Here is an 18,744-nt window from a genome sequence, read left to right as displayed (position 1 = left end):
AAAGAATAAACTGGCAACTTAAATATAAATAAATACAAAACCTCACTAAGACAATCCATTGGGACATTGACCAGTGGGACATGGAGGAGCAGGGCTGGGATGCTCCAGGATGCCTGGAAGGGGCACAGAGGCTGCAAACTCCAGGCAGGTAAGGCAGGAGCACAGAGATGAGTTATTCACATCCCTGTGTGCTCCAGGCTTGCTTGGAAAAGTTCCCATGCTGGAGCATTTCTTCCCAAGGAGAAAGCCCCAGGAATTGCTGCCACACAAAGCATCGTGTTTGGGAGCTCCAGCTGTGGGATCTGAGGCCTCCAGAAAAATTAACTACCTCAGGAAAATTAACTACAATTTAAAGGAGGAGGATGGACATGGAGGCATGGATGCTGTCATTGCTCTTAAACCCAGCTGCAACAGGAATACTTGGAAACCAAGGGCCCAGGTGCTGATGGATGTGGGATCATCACAGAGAAAGAAAAAATTCCAAGGCAAAGACCAGAAACGAGAGTGTTGTAATTCAGCTTTCTTTGTTAAAAAAAAAAAACAAAAACAAAACAACCCAAAACATGGAACAACCCAAACATTGAACAGATCTGTTAAACCACAGACATAAAAGAATCGAGAAATACTACAAAAAAAAAACCAAAACCATACATTGCAAGAGACATCTTGTTGTCCAAGGCCATTGGATTCAGGAGCTACTGGCTGACCAGCCCTCAGTCAGTGGAATTCTGTGCTGCCAGGAACACAAACGTTGGGAATACACAGCGCTTACTGGAGAAGAATTAAGACTAAAAGATATTTACCCCTTTCAAATAAATAGTGTCATCTACAGCAATATTTAAATTAGTAAAATAGGTTTTTTTTAAAGCAACCAAATATAACAAAATTGTAACTCAGGTCTAGGTTTTCTTGTGTGTGTTAAGAGGATTTTTTTTCTGTGTTTTTAAAATAAAAAACAACAAAAATACAAAGCGAAGTGTTTCTGAAAAGTCAGATTCTTCACCAGGAGTGAAGGTCACCCTCCCTTTGTTCTGAGGGTCGGAGCGAGGTCTGGGAACCACTCAAGATCCTCCCTCTCCAAGGATTTTGGTGGGACATGGACCTCCCCCTGTCCCCTGAACAAATAGGGAATTCTTTCCCTGTGTTTGACGTTGATCCCAGCGCAGCCAGAGCCTGGCACATCCCACAGGCCGGGATGAGGGAGAGCCCCTGCGCCGGGCTGAACGTCAGCCCTCGGGAAGAACTCCAGTGTAGCTATAAAGTCTCTTTTAGGCAGTTCAGAAATTAATTCAGTGTTTAAAAAAATACTTTTGTTTTTACTCATTACCACTCCCACAGCTGGAGGAAGCAACACTCCTGCTCAGGCAAGGAATGGGGGGTGAAAAGCTTGAAATTATCCTCTGGGTATCGGATCCTTTGGGATCACCAACCCCAAGCCACCTTTCCTACCCTGCATCATCAAACTGGGAGCTCTTGGTTGCACCAGCAGCATCCCCCACACGTTCCCAAGCCAGCTCCAGTTCCAACTGGGAAGAACGTGAGCCCAGGCAAACCCAGCACAATCCTGGCTGTATCTCCTCAAGGAGCCACCTGGAATGAGGAACCCCTGGAACATCCCTCAGCACCGAGCTCCCCTGGGATGTCCTGTCAGGGATGAGGGAGCAGATTCCCATCCCTGCAGGATCTCCCTGCTTGGCAGCCAAGCGTGGCTGGCTCTGGCTCATCCCGGAGCCAGGGATGCTCCCAGGGCCGGCACAAGGCTGGGATTCAATCCCTGGGGTCACGGCCAGAGCTCGGCACCAGCCCGGAGCTGCCTCACCCTAGGGCTGCCCTTTCCCAAGCTCCAGGAGCTGCCTTGTTCCAGCCCTTTCCCAATCGCCCTCCCCTTTCATGTCATGAGCACTGGGGTTGCACAATGGATGCTGGAAAAGCTGGCATCCCATGGGAACAACCCCAAGCAGCCGGAGCGTTGTGCAATGACAACGTTTGGCAGTTTCCTTACGGGTTTGGTTCGGAATTTTATTTCTTGTTAAAGCGCGAGAGCACCGTGGCCTTGGCTGAAGGCACAGGTACCTTCCCAGACCGAGTGGAAACGCTCCCTGGGATTCCCTGCAGCCAGCCCAGGACCCTGCCACTGGGCACATCTCTCCAGGGTTGGGAAGGCACAGCTCAGGGAGCAGCTCTGCTGCAACCCCACTGCCCCTGCCCAGACCCAGCATGGAGCAGCCCCTGCAGAAGCCCAACTGATTCCCATGCCTGAGACACCCACTGGGAGAGGACTTGGAGAACAGCAAAGCCACTTCCCAGGAGTTTCAATCCAGCTGAAGGGCCTTCAAAGTTTGTTCAACTGTGCCAGAGTCCCTTTGAACTCTGTGGCCACCGAGGGGGCTGTTCCAAACAAAAGCTGCGTTTACCAGAACACGGTGTCTGAGATGGGAAACACTGCAAATTCGGCAGGAAGTTTAAAAAAAAAAAATCATTTCAAATCCACCAAGATGACATAGATCCCCCTGATTTTTGCAGGGCTGAGCAGGGCTGGCTCCCCTCCCAGCTGCAGGAAGGGTTCATTTAGAAAGAGGAACCCAACGGGCACGGAAGTGCCTGGCCAGCAGCTCCTGCTCTGTTTAGCAATCCCTGCAGGATGCAACTCTGTGAACACCCCAAACAACTGCCAGCCTGGGAGCCTGAACTCGAAAACAACTGGAGAGGAGCAATAATTGAAAGCTGGGGTCAGTCAAGGAGCACGGGATCGCTGCGGCACAGCCACGGCGCCGCCCATGGGCTTGTGACCTTCAAGGTCTTTTCCAACCTGAATTCCATGGACACAACAGCCCAGGCCGTACTTGCAGGAAGCTGTCAATGCAAGAGACTCCCGTGGAACCTCGTTTAGGTCACTGTGGTGGCAGGGTCCTTGTGGGGAGGGTTCATCTCCCTCCATGGGTGCAGGAGCTGTGACCGACCACGGGCTCCAAAGACAACGGAGAAACAACAGGAAAAATCCCACCTCCAGTGCTGGGAACGATGGCAAACTCTGGGAACTCTCTGTCGCTCTCCCTGCCCTCCCTGACACATCTCACTCTGGGGTTGAAGAAAACAAGCAGCAAGGAGATCTTTCCCAGGGATGTGTTCTCCCTTTTCCACACCCAAATCCATGGGAACAGCGCAAGCCGAGGGCGGACGGCCGCTGATCCACGGGAAAAGCTGCCACGCGGGACAGCAGAGGCTGTGGCAGCCGTTTCCCTGATGGCAGGAACGACTTCACTGTCTTTTCTATATTAAATGAAATCCAGTTGTACCCCCTCCCTCATCATCTCCCAAACCTCCAGGGAAAACCAACCCAAGCTCTTCCAGCCGTGTCACCAAGCTCTGGTGGAGGAAAGCTATGGGGGATCAACAACTCCAGGGTGAAAGAAATCAGCTTTTTGGCAGATAAATTTGAGATGTGAGCTGTGGCTGACCAAACTCAGCCTTTTTGTGGCCCTGTGCTGGTACCTGGTTCAGTTTCTTCCTAAACCTCTATTGCTAAGGAGATGCTGGCGAGATCCCCACAAACGTGGGATCAGTGCCAGAGCCTCAGGTTAGTACAAGAGAAAGATCTTCAGCAGCAAGTGAGAAACCATGAAAATCCACAAAAAGCAAAGCGAGCGAGTTAAGGATTTAATTCAAATCCATTAATTGATAAAAAAGTATTTTTTAGTGTGACAGCTCCTCTTTCAAACCAGTGTCAAAGGGTCACCAGGAGGACACTGTGATGGCCAGCACCTGATGGACAAAGTGGCCATCCCTTGGGAGCTCCGGCCCCAATCCTCAGCTCTCTGTGGAGGGCCCTTGGTGCCAACTGACTTTGGGTTGAGGTGGCTGAGATTCCAATGCCTTTGCTTTGCATCCCAAGGGATTCTGCTGGTGGGTTTTGGCACTGAGAGCCCCCACGCTGAACCCAGGCCCTGCAGGAGCTGCCCTGAGACCCTCACAGCCAAAAAAACCTGCAGCCTGAGTGGCAGGTGACAGACTGAGGTCCCCTCTCCATGGAACAGCTCCAGCAGGAGCTGTGATTTCCCATCACTGCTCAAAACCATCTCAGCCTTCAGCTGGAAGAAGCCAAAAATCCAGTTCAGGTTTTGTGATTCATGACCTTATTTATGCCAAAGCCTCTCCACAGGCATCGGATCCGAGATGCACCAGCTCATTGCATGTAGGTCCCTGCACAGCCAGGCACTGGCCAAAAGCTTTGGGTTCTGCCCTCTGGATATTCCCAAACCAGCTGCAAATCCTCATGGATTAACTCAGCTCCCGGAGAGCTGGATTGGGAATCTCCACGCCGTCACTGAGCTGGTTTGGGAATCTCCACCCCAGCTGCCATGGAATAAAGAGCTGATTGTCTCCCCTATTCCTGCCTCGGAGCAGGATGCGGGGCTGGCAAAGCCGGAGCATGGAGCTGCACCTGGACACGGCCACACAGCTGGGCAGGAGCTGCCCCTCCCCTGACACCCCTGGAGTGCTGCAGAACTTCCCAGGACAAGGCCTGAGCGAGTACCATGGTGTCCTTAATGCCCCTTCATCCCAAAGAACTCTACGCTGCGAGGAGAATCCAGCGGGAAGCGACAGCTCCCAGAGCATCCTGGCTTCCCAACGGCCAAGTTTACCAAAAAAAATGGGAAATAGTTCACCAAGCCACCTGCACAAAGCACGAGCACAAAGATCTGCAACACAGACAGCAAAGCAGCTCCAGTGGGGAAAAGATCAGAATTCCAAGTGATGTTGGAGCGCAGAGGCACAAGGAGCAAATGGTTCAGGAACTGCAGCTTTCCCAAAGGTGACACTTTGGACCAGAGGAAGCAACGTGTCCCTAAGGGGACAATGCTGACTACTCGGGAACTACAGGAATTCCGGGAGTGCTCAGGGATGGGACAGCACCACCCACGACAGCAAACCAGGATTTCACATGTGGATCACGGATTGTGCTCCAGGATCGCTCCTGAACGGGAGGGTGGTGCTGGGATCTCGTCAGGCCAGACCTGATGCACGAGGGAGGATCAGGCCCAGGCCCTGCTCCTAAGGGCAGAACTCACTTTCATTTCTCACAGGTGGGGAGGCCCTGGCACAGGGCGCCCAGAGCAGCTGTGGCTGCCCCTGGATCCCTGGCAGTGTCCACGGCAAGGCTGGACAGGGCTTGGAGCAACCTGGGATGGTGGAAGGTGTCCCTGCCCAAGAGCTTTAAGGTCTCTTTCCACCCCATTCCATGATCTCCAGCAGCCCGAGGTGGCTCCAGCCAGCCAGGACATCTGCCCTTCTCCACACCGCAGAGCCGGTTGGTCCCATCTCCATGGCACATTCCAGAGGAGACACACACAGCAGGACAAAGGGAACAGCGCCAGGCAGCGCACAGAGAGACCCCAGGGAATGTGCCAGGGGAATCCCACCCTTTATGGCTCTCTGCAGATGGTTTAGGGGCAAACACGGCTCCCTGAGCAGGGCTGTGAGGAGAGCACGAGGCTGCTCATCCCACACTGGATGAAAGCCTGGCACAGAAAAGCAGGGAATGAGCAAGCCAAGGACTTGGCCTTCTGATGAGTGCAGTTCCAGGGCTTCTCAGCAGGAACTCCCCCCTCAGTGCTCATTCCCAGGGCCATGGGATGGGCATTGTGGGGAAGAGCATCCTGGAGGACTGGCTCAGCAGCAGGGAGCTGGCTTGGATCTGGGAGTGGTGATCCAAATCCAAAGGGTGGCAGGGCTCTAGGGAGGAACACAGTGCCACTCGGATGAGGCCCCCCCACGTCACTGGTCCTGCTCTGCCTTGTCCCGCTGCCAGGTGGGGTCCTGCAGCACGTGGGGGTTTTAGTTTGGGGGGGGATGAGGCAACATCAGCAAACCTCCGCTTCCCAACCCCACCCCTGGGCCAGGCCAAGGTCCCCCCCAGGGCTCTGTGGCAGCCCCAGCCCCCTCAGGCGCTCAGACCACTCCAACCAGGCTCCAGCAGATCCCAGAGGCAAAGCAAAGGAGCCCCCCAGATCCAAGCACAGCCCTCACACACACAGAGGGCACAGGCAGCACCTCTCTGGAATTGCCCTTTGGAATTCATCCTCCTGGCTCGTGCTCGTACCAAGAACTTCTCCTCACTGGGCTGCAAGGCTGGGCGGGGCTGGAGGGGCTGCAGGAGGCGAAGCAGAGCCTTGGGGCCGTGGCGGCAGCGGGAAGCAGCTCCCGCGGGGCGCTCCGGTGCCTGGGATTCGGGAGTGAGGGGTCGGATCCTTGTGTCATCTCAAAATCACGTTGTGCGTTTCCTCGAGCTCAATGTCCCTGCTTTTCCTGCCTAGGATTCCTGAGGAACCACTTCCATCAGTTTCTGGCACAGGACTGTGGCGGAGACTGCGGAGAAAGCAAAGGAAAGGTCACGGATTACCAACAGAAATCTGGGTCCATGAGGGAAGGGCTGAGCCCTCTGCCTCCCCACCCTGAGTCCAAGTACAGTTTAAGGCCTGTAATATTCCATGGATACTCCCTACTCCATTCCCAAAATGTAAACCTCACACCAGGAGCCCTGCTCCTGCAGCGAGGACTCCGCACTGCCCCACCACTCCCGGGCACAGCTTCTCCCTGCCTGCTGATACGGGACCTAATTCTGGATGCTCTGAGTGTGAGCAGCCAAAACTGAGTCAGGAATGGGCATGGAAAATCCAAGGTGAAGCTTTTGCTTCTGATTCTGAAAGCCATGTGAGCCCACAGCCTCTTCTGAAGGACAAACCCACCCAAAGCCCCCTGGCCTGCACACGGGGCAGAGGCCACTGCCTGGCCCAGGGCAGGTGGGAGCCAAGGGACATTCCAGGTGCAGACTTCCCAGGAAAAGGTGCTCAACTGAAGTCATTTTATTATCCCACCCATCCAAACCCTCCTCTGCTCCCTGCTGCTCCACTCTGGTTGGAGATCACAAAATATTCCTGCCTGACCAAACTAATTCTAAGCACAACCAAGTGAGGCTCAGATCAGTGGGAGGTGATCAAATTATCTGCAGTGGATTAATAAATCACATTTAAAGTTCCTGTGCTTCTCAGTGGACGTTTGCAGGATTATCACTGTCTGTTCCCAGAATATTTTCAATATTCTCCTTACAATCCTTTGGTGGAAGAAAACAATGAATATGGTAATTTCCCACCCAGGCATTGCAAAAATGGCTTTTCCAGGAACTGAGCCTAAACTCAGGATAAAAAAGTGAGTGTGGGAGAGAGGGAGAGGGAGACAGGGGGAAAAGAAGAACAACAAGTGCTGAGTGCTGCTGAAAGCCTTTTTCTTCCTCATAAAACACCCAGCTAAGGCTGGGCACTTCTCCTTGTCTGCTTTTCTAGGTCAGCCCCTTGCAGGAGAGCGGGGAGGAGCCGCTGGGTTCAGTTACTTGGACAGCAGGGATTGACTTTGTGGGCTCGGTGGTTGAGGCAGAGGTTCCGTGTGCCAAGTACGGCCTCTCCATCCCTCCAAACACACCCTGGCCTTGTGGCAGCTGGTGGGAAAGCTTGGAGCAGATCCCTGAAAAATAAACCTGAGAGAACACATCGAGGGACCTTCCCTTCCCTCTGCTCCGCTGCCACAGGGGGATGCCAAGGCAAGCTTTGCCTGGATCCCAAATGTTAGCACTGGCTAAGCCGTGGATCAGGACTAATTGTGGATTTTCAGCAGTCAAATGGAGGCCAGCTGTCCTCAATCCTTCCTCCACCACTGGGAAGGGATTCTCTGCTGAGCAAAGGCTTGGCCCTGGGCTTTTCCAGGAGCAGGGAATTATGCTCTGCTCCTAACAATCTGTTTGCCAAGATTAAAAACCCCAAAAACATGGTATTGGTACCAAACTTTGCCATAAGTGCAAATCAGGATGCATTTTGGGTGCTTGGTACACATGGCAATCATCAGGATAAACTTGTTACCGTGAAAGAAAAATGGATCAGAGCCAGGAGTTTGGAAGCTCCTCCACTTCCACAGGGAGGAGAGCCAGCACTGCCAGCTGCAGCACAGCACTGGGAAACTTCTTGGGAGCCAAAGCTGCTCCTCACTGCAGATACTCACAGATGCCTTGGAGAACCCACTTGGGCTTGTTTTGCCACCAGACCCCGAAGAAGTAAATGGGGATCCCACTGAGGATGATGGCAAAGCCGATCCCACATTCCTTGGGCGTCATCCAGAAGGAAACAGCAATGAGGAACAGGCAGGCCAGGATGAAGAAGATGGGCAGGCAGATGTTCACCTGAGCAAGAAGCAAGGGACAGGTCAGGAAATGTGTCAGGGGAGCAGGGGAGGCTCTCCAGGAGTTTATCCAGCCTGGGGAGGGATGGAATGATTGTTCCACCATGGCCAAGAGCCTTTCTCAGCACCGTTTTGGACCGCAGTTCCCTAATCCCATAATTCCTTATCCAAGTCATCTGCGCCAACAGCACCAAACCCCACAGAGGCACAGCACAAGTTTCCCAGGGGACTCCAAGCAGGGCACCCACGAGAGCAGCCCAGCTTTGAGAAGAAAACCCCAAAACCTAAGGGAACACCCACCAAAGATTCCCTTTGGGAAGGCGCCAGTCCTGGCCCGTGGATTTGCTTCCCTGTGGGTGCTGCTACCTGGCACGGACCCGAGTGTGCTGTGGGATGAGGGAAAAGCAGCCTCTGGGGGAGAAGCATGGGGGGCTGACAGGATCTTGGCCTCCTCCCAGATGGGACACGGGGCTGCCAAGCTGGCCAAGGACGCCAGGGACAGAGCTTGGCACGGGGCCGGCTGCTTTAGCAGGAAACTATTTTAGGGGAATTCCGGGGGGGTACAGAGTGTTACACTGAGAGCCACAGCCTGGGATTGGCCCTGGGGAGTGTGTTACTCATGGAAAGCGATGCCACCACAGCACCCTGGCCCTGTCACCCAGAGCTCCCTCACTGTGCTGTCCCCAAGGCAGCTCTTTGTGCTCCTGCAGGGGTTCAGCAGCAGGGACACCTCCTTTAGTGGCACACAGCACTTCCCTGCAATCCAAGCCCCTTTTCCATGCAGGACCAGCAGCTGGGCCTCCCCTGGTGCTGGGAGGGGATCTGGGAAGGACCCACCCACGCTGGCAACGCCCACCCCGCTCTCACCTTGATGGGCCTCTCCAGCTCTGGCTTCTTGTACCGCAGCCACATCATCCCGATGATGGCCAGGGCCACGCACAGCCAGTTGAAGAAGCTGAAGAAGTTGATGACTGAGAAGATGTTGTTGGAGAAGGCATAGAGCAGGGTCATGACACACTGAATCCAGGGAAAAGGCCATTAGGAAAGGAAGCAGACAAAACCACCTATGTTACAGCACTAAACAGAGGGATTTAGAGGAAATAGCTGCCAGGAGAGGGATCCCATTGACTATTTTTTAGTTATTTAACTCATTTTTAATTGGTGCCTGGAACCATTTCATAGGATCATGGAATGGTTTGGGTTGGAAGGACCCCTCAAAGCTTAAGGGACCTCTAGTTCCAACCCCCTGCCATGGGCAGGGACACCTTCCACTATCCCAGGGTGCTCCAAGCCCCGTCCAACCTGGCCTTGGACACTTCCAGGGATGGGGAGAATTCGAGACGGAAGTGGACAATGAGGACATGAAGAGGAGGGTCCATCTCCTGTAGGCACATGCAGGAATGGCTGTGGCTCCATTCCAATGGGATCCCAGCCCTGATCCATCCCCCCCAGCCCGGCCCCAGGGCCTCACCGTGAACACGAGGGACGGGACAGGGGTGAGGAGCCGGGGATGGATCATGGACAGGATGGAAGGCAGGTGCCCCTCTCGGGATCCCACGAAGAACAGCCTGGGAGGGGACACAGAGAGGGAACACAGAGCAGTCACACCCCTGCAGGGCTCTGTGCTCAGCACAGAACAAGTGGGGCCAGCCTGAGCTCAGCCCTGGCAGCCTCGAGGCAGGACTGGAACACCAGGACTGGAACTCTGGCCCCTGACTCACAGGGGAGGCTGGAGATGGCCAAGGAATGCAGGAAGGATGGGTTTACATCCTGCTCTCCAGGGACAGCAATTCAGTGACTCCCCAGACGCAAGGATGTGTCAGAGCTGGAACCATCTCAGTCCTGCCCCTGCCCAGCCTTTCTCCCCTTCCCGAGGGATTCTCATCCCATCCCTGAAGTCTCCCAACTTTCTGCTTTTCATTAAAGCCACTTTCTCATCAGCCCCGAGCGCTGTGTCTGGTTCTGGTTTACTGACCTCACTAGAACTTTGCCTGAGGAACAGCAGATTAAGAGCACTGAAAGGTTGCCTTTAATCTGGTTTTAAAGCCTGACTTTGTCTTCTTGCATTCCCACATGGCCTCCAGGCCCTCCAGACTTTGTGTCTGCCCACAGCCACCCTCTGGAGGAGAACTCCAAAGGAAGAGGAACTAAGCACAGCTTGTAAACAAAACCCACAGGATTGAGCAAGGAACCTACCGGGAAGAAGTGAAGAGAGATCCATTGACAGACCCAAAGCACGAGAGGCCAACAAAGACAGGGATGATCCAGGACATGACACCGAGGTGGTAATTCCCAAAATCCTAAATGGGGGACAACGAGACACATTTCACACCCACAATGTCCCAAAAAACTCAGAGCTACCTACAAAGAATATCTGGAGAAATCTCAAGAAATGAGATTTCAAACAGCTCAGTGCTGAAGCTGTGACGGAGTTTCCCATATTCCCATGTGCTGCTCCTCTTTTCCTGAAAAAGCAGATTGTGGAATTGCTAAAACCCATCAGCAGCCAGCCCTTCCTTCGGGGCCAGGACACAACATTTGTCCAACAGCTATCAGAAAGTTCAAGACCAAACGGAAACTGTGAGGAAACTCAGACAGCAGCTGCTGCCAAGTGCTGAGTCAGGAGCTGGGACACAGCCCTGGGGACACGCAGGGACCTGGCCCTGCAGCTTTTTGTCGCAGGCTGAGCCTGTGCTGCTCCACTGCGGCGTTGCACCAACAAGATGGGATTGATTTCCAGCCTCTGCTGTTCCAGGCCAGGACAGACAGGGCTTGGAGAAACATGGGATAGTGGAAGGTGTCCCTGCCCACAGCAGGGGATGGAATGGGATGGGCTTTCAGGTCGCTTCCCACCCAAACCATTCCAGGATTCCCTGCAGCACAGACTGAGGCTGGAGCAGGGCCTCGGTCCCAACCCAAAGGATGGAGCAGTGGCACCTGAGGGGCTCAGCTCATCCTGGGCTGGCAGATTCCCCCCGAAGCCCTGAACAATCCTGGTCAGGCTCAGTCTGCAAGGTCTGCTCCCTTCTGAAGCTATCAGGGTTCCTGACCACACTGGCATTTTAATTAATAGAAGTATTATTCTTCTCTCTTAATTAAAACAAGGGAGACACAGAGAGAGAACAATCCAGTTCAGTGTTGACTGAGTGACCTTTCCCCATAAATATCGAGCTCTGGTAAGTGATGGGCAGTCACTGGGAAGTCACAAGGCCTGCAGCAACCTTCCCTAGCTCAGAATGAAGAGCAGCACCGAGTGCCACCCTCCCTGCTGCCCGGGATAATCCCCTCGGGATCATGCTGTTCTTCCCTGCTCCCGTCACGGCTGCTCTTTATCTCCAGCTCAGCATCAGAGTTTCTGTAACAGCCCTGACCAGTCTGGAACAAAGCAGGAGATGTGTGCAGTGATTCCAAGGCTGATTTCACCTGCCCTGGGATGAGTCAGGCTGGCGCAGCGAGGATCTTACCACAGCCACGGCCTCGGACATCAGCATCTGCTCCGTGCTCAGCGTGGTGAAGTAAGCCAAGTTGGTCAGCACATACACCAGAGTGACGACAGGCAGGGAGATGATGATAGCCAGAGGCAGGTTTCTAGGAAAAAAACATCCATTGTCCTGGAGCAGCTGGGAGCAGGGAGCTGCTGATCCCAGGGATCGCCACCCCCTGCGCTCGCTCGCTTTGTTCAAGCTGCTCTGTTCTCTGGCTTTTCCGTGTGGCCGGTGGCCCAGGCACACGCTGCTCCCGTGGAGAGGGGATATCCACACAGGAACAGGCTACCCAAGGCGTGGTGGAGTCCCCATCCCTCAGACAACACGAGGACATGGCACCTGAGGACATGGTTCACAGTGCCCATGCTGGTGGGGCTGGTTCATGGTCTCAAGGTCTTTTCCAACCTTAACGACTCCATGATTCCCTGAACAGCCTGGAGGCTGCAGATGGAGAGGGAAGGATTAGGGCAGAAGGGACTTTTTTTCATGGAGAGGTTCCATGCAGGAGCACAAATTCAGGATCCCTGCAGAGGCAATTAATTAAAATACCCAGTGGCACCAGCGCAGGGATTCTCTCTGGGCAAAGGAGCTCCCTTGTGCTGGGGGTATTCCTGTGGGAGATGGGAACCTCAGGGGTGCAGGGGGCAGTTTTAGGCTCTAACTCTGTGCAGCTGGCTGGGCTGAGGAACTCAAAGAAAAGGGGTTCAGGCACAGCTGAGTGGGTCTGTGACCAGCCTGCGTTGGTACAAATTTGCCTTTCCCAACAGCTTAACTTCATTTGAGAATGGAACGTGAAAAAGGAAACCCTGCTTGGTGCCACTCTAATTGGTCCAGCAGAGCTCCAAGCTGCAGGAGCAGAGTCAAATACCACGACTGCATCCAGCAGACATGAAAATAATTGCAAAATGCAGCCCCTTTTTGATGTTTCTCTGGGAAGGGGCAGATCCAACCCTGTGCTTCCCAGCAGGCACAAAGCACCCCCAGGGTCAGCCAGGACCGGCTCTTGCACAAGTGGCCCCAAGCCTCAGCTCTCAGCAGCACCCAGGCACCTTCCCAGGAGCCGAAGGGATTTCTCAGCACCATCCTGCTCTGCTGAGGGCCCCAAATAACCCCGAGAGGCACGAGCAGAGCAGGAAGCAGCTCTCACTCAACAGGATGGGAAGAGCACGGGACAAACACACGGAGAGCAGCACAAACACACGAAGAGCAGCACAAACACACGGAGAGCAGCACAAATGCTCAGTGGGAGTTTAACCAAGGCAGCAATAAAGCCCTGAGTGCTCTTTCCTGGCCCATAACTCACAGAGGTGTCAGGCCAAGGAAGCAGAGATTTCTCCCAGCGCTGATAACACGGCATGGGAGAGCAGGGAAAACAACAGCTCTGCTCCTACAGGCATTAATGTTCCCTTTCCCTGATTCCAGGGAGGTGGAAGGTCATTAATCCATCTTGTTTTCTCTTTTTCCAGATAAAGACCTTGGCTTCCTCCTCTGTTAAACACACAAGGAAGGGGCTTCCCCAAAACAACAGCTTTTCCCCCAGGGAAGTCATCCCTGCACTCACACCTACCTGTAGGGATTTATCATCTCTTCTGTCACAAAATTCAAGTAATTCCTGCAATTTCAAAGGAACAGGGGTTAATTCTGGTTAGTCCATGGCATAAATAAGTGCCATTCAGTTAAACTCATCTGCACGGGGATTCCAGGAGGGGCACAGGGACTGATCCTGTGGGGAAAATTAGGATGGCTGATGTCCAAGGCCAGGCTGGACAGGGCTTGGAGCAACCTGGGATAGTGGGAGGTGTCCTTGCCCATTGGACTGGATGATCCTGAAGGTCCCTTCCAACCCAAAGCATTCCATGATTGCATGATCAGGAGCTCCAGTTTGGAATTGGAGTTGGAACTGAGTTCAGTGTGGAAGGAAGAGAGAGGGCTGTGCCTTACCATCCTCCGTAGGCAAAGAGGCCGCTGTACAGAGCCAGCACGATGTTCCCAACGCCCACCTTGGTGCCCTCGAAGGATTTCTCAGGGGTCAGGTTTTCCACATCACCTGCAGGACACAAACCCCGCTCAGTGCCACGGGCTCTGAACCCCAAAGGCATCCAGAGAAACCTGGAGGCAAGAGCTGCTTTAGGATTAATTATCTTAATTATCACCCTGCTGCTCTTCGGGTTATGCTGAGCACGGGCACGTTTTCCCTCCAGTTTTCCAGGGATCAGTCCAGCTGGGTTCATCCCCAAATAATGACCCCCAAAAACACATCTCAAGCAAGGACTGACTCCTCCAAACTTTCTCACACTGCAACGTGCTGTCACCAAGGTGATGTCCCAGAGACATCCTGGGGACCTTCCTGCTGGAAGATGCTTTGCAAACAGAGATTGTCACATTGTCCTCTCAACTCGAGGCTGCTGGCCTTCGATAAAGCCCCAGGATTTCCTGCACTTCCACCAGCCACCCAAACCCCCAGAAACCCAGGATTTCCTCCAGTTCCACCAGCCACCTGATAAAGCAGAGGCCCGTGGCAATCCCTTTGATTGAGGGAAGTCAGGTTCTGGGGGTTTGGATATCAGAAGTCACCTTCTTTAGGGCCTGATGATCAAAAGTTCCTGTTGTGGATCTGCTTTTGAAAGAAAACGCCCGAAATAGAAGATTTGATTGTCCCTCTTGTCCCAGCTCTCCCTGAGCAGCCCCAGGTTTATTTATTTTGCTTTTAAGTGCTCTGCAGTTGTTTTGTTCCCTGTCTTTGATGCAGGGGTCTGGCTGTGGGACAGGGATGGCAGAGCCACGCTCCCAGCCTGGAGCGCAGGGAATGTGGTGGGATGCAGAGGGGCACCTCTGCACCCAGCGAGCCCTGGGGGAGCCCATGTGATTCCTCTTAGGGCACAGATCTCTCCTAATCACCCCAGCAGCTGCATCACAAGGCAGTCAGCAGGGGCTGGAGCTTAACCCTTCATCCCTCTGCACAGGGCACCCAGGAGGTGCTGCTGGAAAAGCACAGGGATGCTCCAGCAGCAGGAATTTTCCCTCTGGATGGCCTTTCTTCTCGCCTCACTCTGGAAATTCTCCCTCCCCTGTGCCACTGCTGCAGAGGCTGGGTGACAAATGTGGATGCACCGGCCCTGGAACACCTCCCACTCATCTTCCCAGTGCTGGGAAAGAGGGATTTTTCCCAGCAGCACCATCGGCCTCCCAGAGCATCTGTCACTCGTGGGGCTGCTCCAGACCTCTGCCAGTGCCATGGAGCTGCCCTGTGTGTGTGGGAGAGCCCCATCTCCTCTTTCCTCCTCCTTCCCTGACCCATCCTCATCCTTTCCTTGCAGGGGGCTGCTGTGGCTGTGAGCAGCAGGCCCACGGCAGCAGCTCATCCACAGCCTGGGAATCCATCCAGAGTGGGAAACCCAAAGCTCCTCCTGCTCAGATCCCGATCCCAATCCCAACTGCTGTTCTCTGCTGGAGTCACCTCTTTCCCAGCAGCTCCTTGCACCAGGAAGGTCTTTCCTGCATCTCCCTTGGGATGTGCTGGATGTTTTTGATGCCCTGGAGCCCGTGATCCTCCTCAGCAAAATGCACCAATCCTTTGTAAAAACACATCCCAAAATGCACCAATCCTTTGTAAAAACACACCCGAGCGCAACAGCAGAGCCAGGAAATGCAGAGACTGGTAACAGGCTGAGTTTAACCTCAATTTCTGCCTTGCAGGTTCTGCCCAGAATCCCAGTTTAGCCCAGGTGAATCAAAGGGCTGAGCAGGAGGGGCATGCAGGGGATCACATTCCGCTGCATCCCTCGGGCTCAGCTTTCCCCACCTCATTCTCTGCCCTTCCTGAATAATTACCAGCCTGGTTCTTTCCAGGCCTTTTGTTCTGAGAATAAGAGACACTTTTCGTTCACAGTGCCTGTAATTAGCTACTGGAACAGCACAGTATGGGATGGACTGGGAGAGGAGGAGGCTCTCCAGGCATTTCAAACACTCCTCGGGATGTCTCTTCTCAAAGGTCTCAGGCTCTCCATGCTCCCACCCCGATCCATGGATCATCACCTTCACCACCCAGGAGAATGCTCCCATGTGGGAGCAGCACAAGCACCACTCCATTTTTTTGTCCACAGCTGGACACCAGCTCTCCCCAAATCCTCCTTCTGTCTGTCACAGGCAAAATCCTCTCAAGCCAAACATTCCTTTCCCTGAGGCAGCCAACACCTCACTGCCCTTCCCACCTCACCTTCAGAACGTTGGATCTCCCCAAAACCTCCCAGTGAGTTGTTAAACTTCCCATTTCTGTGCCCCAGGGTAAAATGGATTTAGCAACATGTCAGAACACAATTGAATAACCAGGAGTGTCCATATCTCACCATCGTCATAATAAAAAAAGTCTTCCTTATACCTCATCTAAACCTGCCCTCTTCCAGTTTAAAACCATTACCCCTCAAGCCATCAACAGGCCCTGCTAAAAATTCCCAGAATTATTTAGGTTTGATCCTAATTTGGATCTTTGATCCAACCCCACCTTGTCAACCAGACCAGGGTGTGCTGGACCATCTGCAAAACTTCCCAGACACTCCATCCTTCAAGCCTCGACAATTCCAGCCCCCAGGCTTTTGGATCTGCAGCCTTTAGATCTAACCAAGGGTTACAAATGTGCAGGTGAGGCTGCCAAGCACAGCCTCTGGGGCATCCCGAGCTCATCCCGAGCTCTGCCCGCCCTGGCTCCCACCCGCTCTCCCCAGGCCCTGCCCGTGCCCGGCACCCCGGAGAGCCAGAGCCTGGTTTGAACCGGCTGTTCCACCGCACTCTGCTCTACAATTAACCAAATTAAGGTAACGAGCTGTGACACAAAGCCCATTTGCTTCTCCTCCAGCTGCCAAGACTTCGGTAACTGTGCCGGGTCAGCCGGGGCCCTGCTGCGGGAGGGACCCGTGTGAGGCGCTGCGTGTTCAGGCCCTTCCTTCAAAAATGTTCATTTGCTCCCCAGTCGTGCCTGGTCTGGTTTTAATAGCACAGCAATCTTCTCCTGCACAAAGCATTGCAGGGTAATTAAATATTTTCAACTTGCCCCAACAGCGAGGAGAGGGAACACAGCCATGGAGAGATGGGGCCCTCAGCACAGGGTGTCTGTACCCAGAACCCCAGAGGAGGAGATGCACTCAGCTGCTGAGCCATTTCCTGGGAAAAGCGGCGAGAATTCAGGGGGCTGAGTCCAGAAAAGAAGAGAGAGACAGGTTGGGAGAGCATCCCTGGGGACTCGGAGCTCCTGGAAAGCACAGCTGGGCACCCACAGGAGCTGCTGGGTTCTTCCTTGCTGGCTGCTCCTCTCCGGGACCAGCCCAGCTTGGGGCAGCCCTGAGCAGCAGCCCCTGAGCAGCAGCCCCTGAGCAGCAGAGGTGTTTCTGGGCTGTAACCCTGGAGCAGGGAGGGCATCCAAGGAGCAGCCACAGCTCCTGGGTCACAGCCCGGCTCCAAGCACTGGCTGTGGACAGGCTGTGTCCCTTCCCCTGTTCCACAGAAAAGATCCTCTGCTCCCAGGGGTGGAGAGCTCTGCCAGAGACATTTGTGACACTTTTCTCCTCAGGGTGACCCCAAGGCTCCTGGGCTCACCCCTCATGACTCCAACTTTACAATTCCTTTCCAGGGCTCCCCCAGGACACTACTCAGGCCACACAACGTGCTGTCACCTTTCCCACCTCCTCTGCATCCTGCTGAGCCACCAAAAAACCTCCCAAACAAACACCTCCTGATTTTCACACCCTCTGTGCTGGCAGAACATCTGCTGACGGGAAATAAGGCAGCAGAGTCAGAGGCAGCATTGGGAGCTCTGGAGTGAGGCCTCTCCAGGAGCCTCTCCAGTCACTGCAGAACCCCTGGATGGACAAAAAGGGTCCTTTTGATCCTTGGAATGAAGTGGAAAAGGCAATTCCAAAATGCCCCCTTGTGTATCCCCATCCAGGCAGAGGAACAGCAAGGTGTAGGCCCTGAACAAAGCACCCAGGGGTTTTCCAACCACTTCCATAAGTTTGTTTTTCCTTTTCAAGTCTGCACAAGAGGTTCAGTCCACATTCATAAAAACCTGTGATGGATCTGAATGAGCCACCAGAGGGGCTAATGGAGGCACCAAGCTGGATGTGCAGGAATATTTGGGGAGGGCAGATGCTCCTGCCTGTCCCTCCAGCACCACAGGCACACTAATCCCAACCCAGCAGCCAAAGGCAGTGGGAAAGGATGGATTTAAAGTGCCAGGAGAAGTCCATGTGTACACAGAGCCATGGAGATAACAACTGCCTGGATCCACCTCTGGCACAATGAGTGCTCCTTCTGCCACCAGAGACTGGAAGGACACACAGAGGCAAAGGGACAAATACCAAAGCATTAACTGCTCTCCCTTAAATCCGTCTGCATTGCTGGATAGCTGCACCCAGAAAAATGAGCAGCCAACGGAGCCTCCTGGGTCAGCTGCCTTAAAACCCACCCTGGGCAAGCAGAGTCCTCTCTGCTCCCTCACCCTGATCCAGCTCAGCACCTGGAATTTCACCCCGGATCCCCAAAGTGAACACACTACAACTCTCAACTCCTTGGCTTAAACAGCTTTGGGAACGTCCAGGCACATTCCCACCCTGAGGAGTTAAGGCAGCGCTGAGCCTCCATCCCCAGTGTCCAGCAAACATCCTTAACATTGGTATTAAACAAACAACAGCTCCCACCATCCTTAAAGGCCAAGCCTCCAGGTCAGAGTTATCAAAACAGGCAGTGCAGGTCACTGCCCCACAGCTTCTGTATTTTTGGGCTGGTGTTCTTTCAATTTGGTTCTTTGCTTGGTTTGGGGTTTTTTTGTTGCTATTTTATTTCTTTTTGGACAGCAGCTCCACACTTGTCCAAAGCAAAAGCCCAAACAGGCTCAACTCTGCCCTTGAACCTGCAACTGCCAAAACTTTTCTGGGCAGAGAGGGAGAGGAAACAACTGTGTGAGCAGAACTGAGCTCTGCTCCCGCAGAGCTCCTCCATCCCCTCGGGCTGGAGAACTCCAGGATTAGGGAGTGAGGCCCAT

General features: G+C 53.8%; 1 protein-coding gene across 1 annotated transcript in view; it reads right to left on the bottom strand.

Moving 5' to 3' along the window:
• Nucleotides 1–490: 490 nt before the first annotated feature.
• SLC7A5 (solute carrier family 7 member 5) overlaps nt 491–18,744 on the bottom strand; it is a 35,192-nt gene continuing 16,938 nt past the window's right edge. The window contains exons 3-10 of the mRNA XM_048316749.1: nt 13,653–13,758; nt 13,279–13,323; nt 11,691–11,814; nt 10,423–10,526; nt 9,698–9,794; nt 9,094–9,243; nt 8,050–8,227; nt 491–6,366 (exon numbers count right to left, since the gene is read on the bottom strand). Coding sequence (XP_048172706.1) covers nt 6,311–6,366; nt 8,050–8,227; nt 9,094–9,243; nt 9,698–9,794; nt 10,423–10,526; nt 11,691–11,814; nt 13,279–13,323; nt 13,653–13,758 — 860 coding nt within the window. The 3' untranslated portion in view covers nt 491–6,310. The remainder of the gene's footprint in view (nt 6,367–8,049; nt 8,228–9,093; nt 9,244–9,697; nt 9,795–10,422; nt 10,527–11,690; nt 11,815–13,278; nt 13,324–13,652; nt 13,759–18,744) is intronic.

The sequence above is a fragment of the Corvus hawaiiensis genome, chromosome 12, assembly GCF_020740725.1.
Source record: "Corvus hawaiiensis isolate bCorHaw1 chromosome 12, bCorHaw1.pri.cur, whole genome shotgun sequence".
NCBI classification, from domain to species: domain Eukaryota; kingdom Metazoa; phylum Chordata; class Aves; order Passeriformes; family Corvidae; genus Corvus; species Corvus hawaiiensis.
Note: the sequence above shows the minus strand (reverse complement) of the source record. Positions and strands in the feature narration are given on the sequence as shown.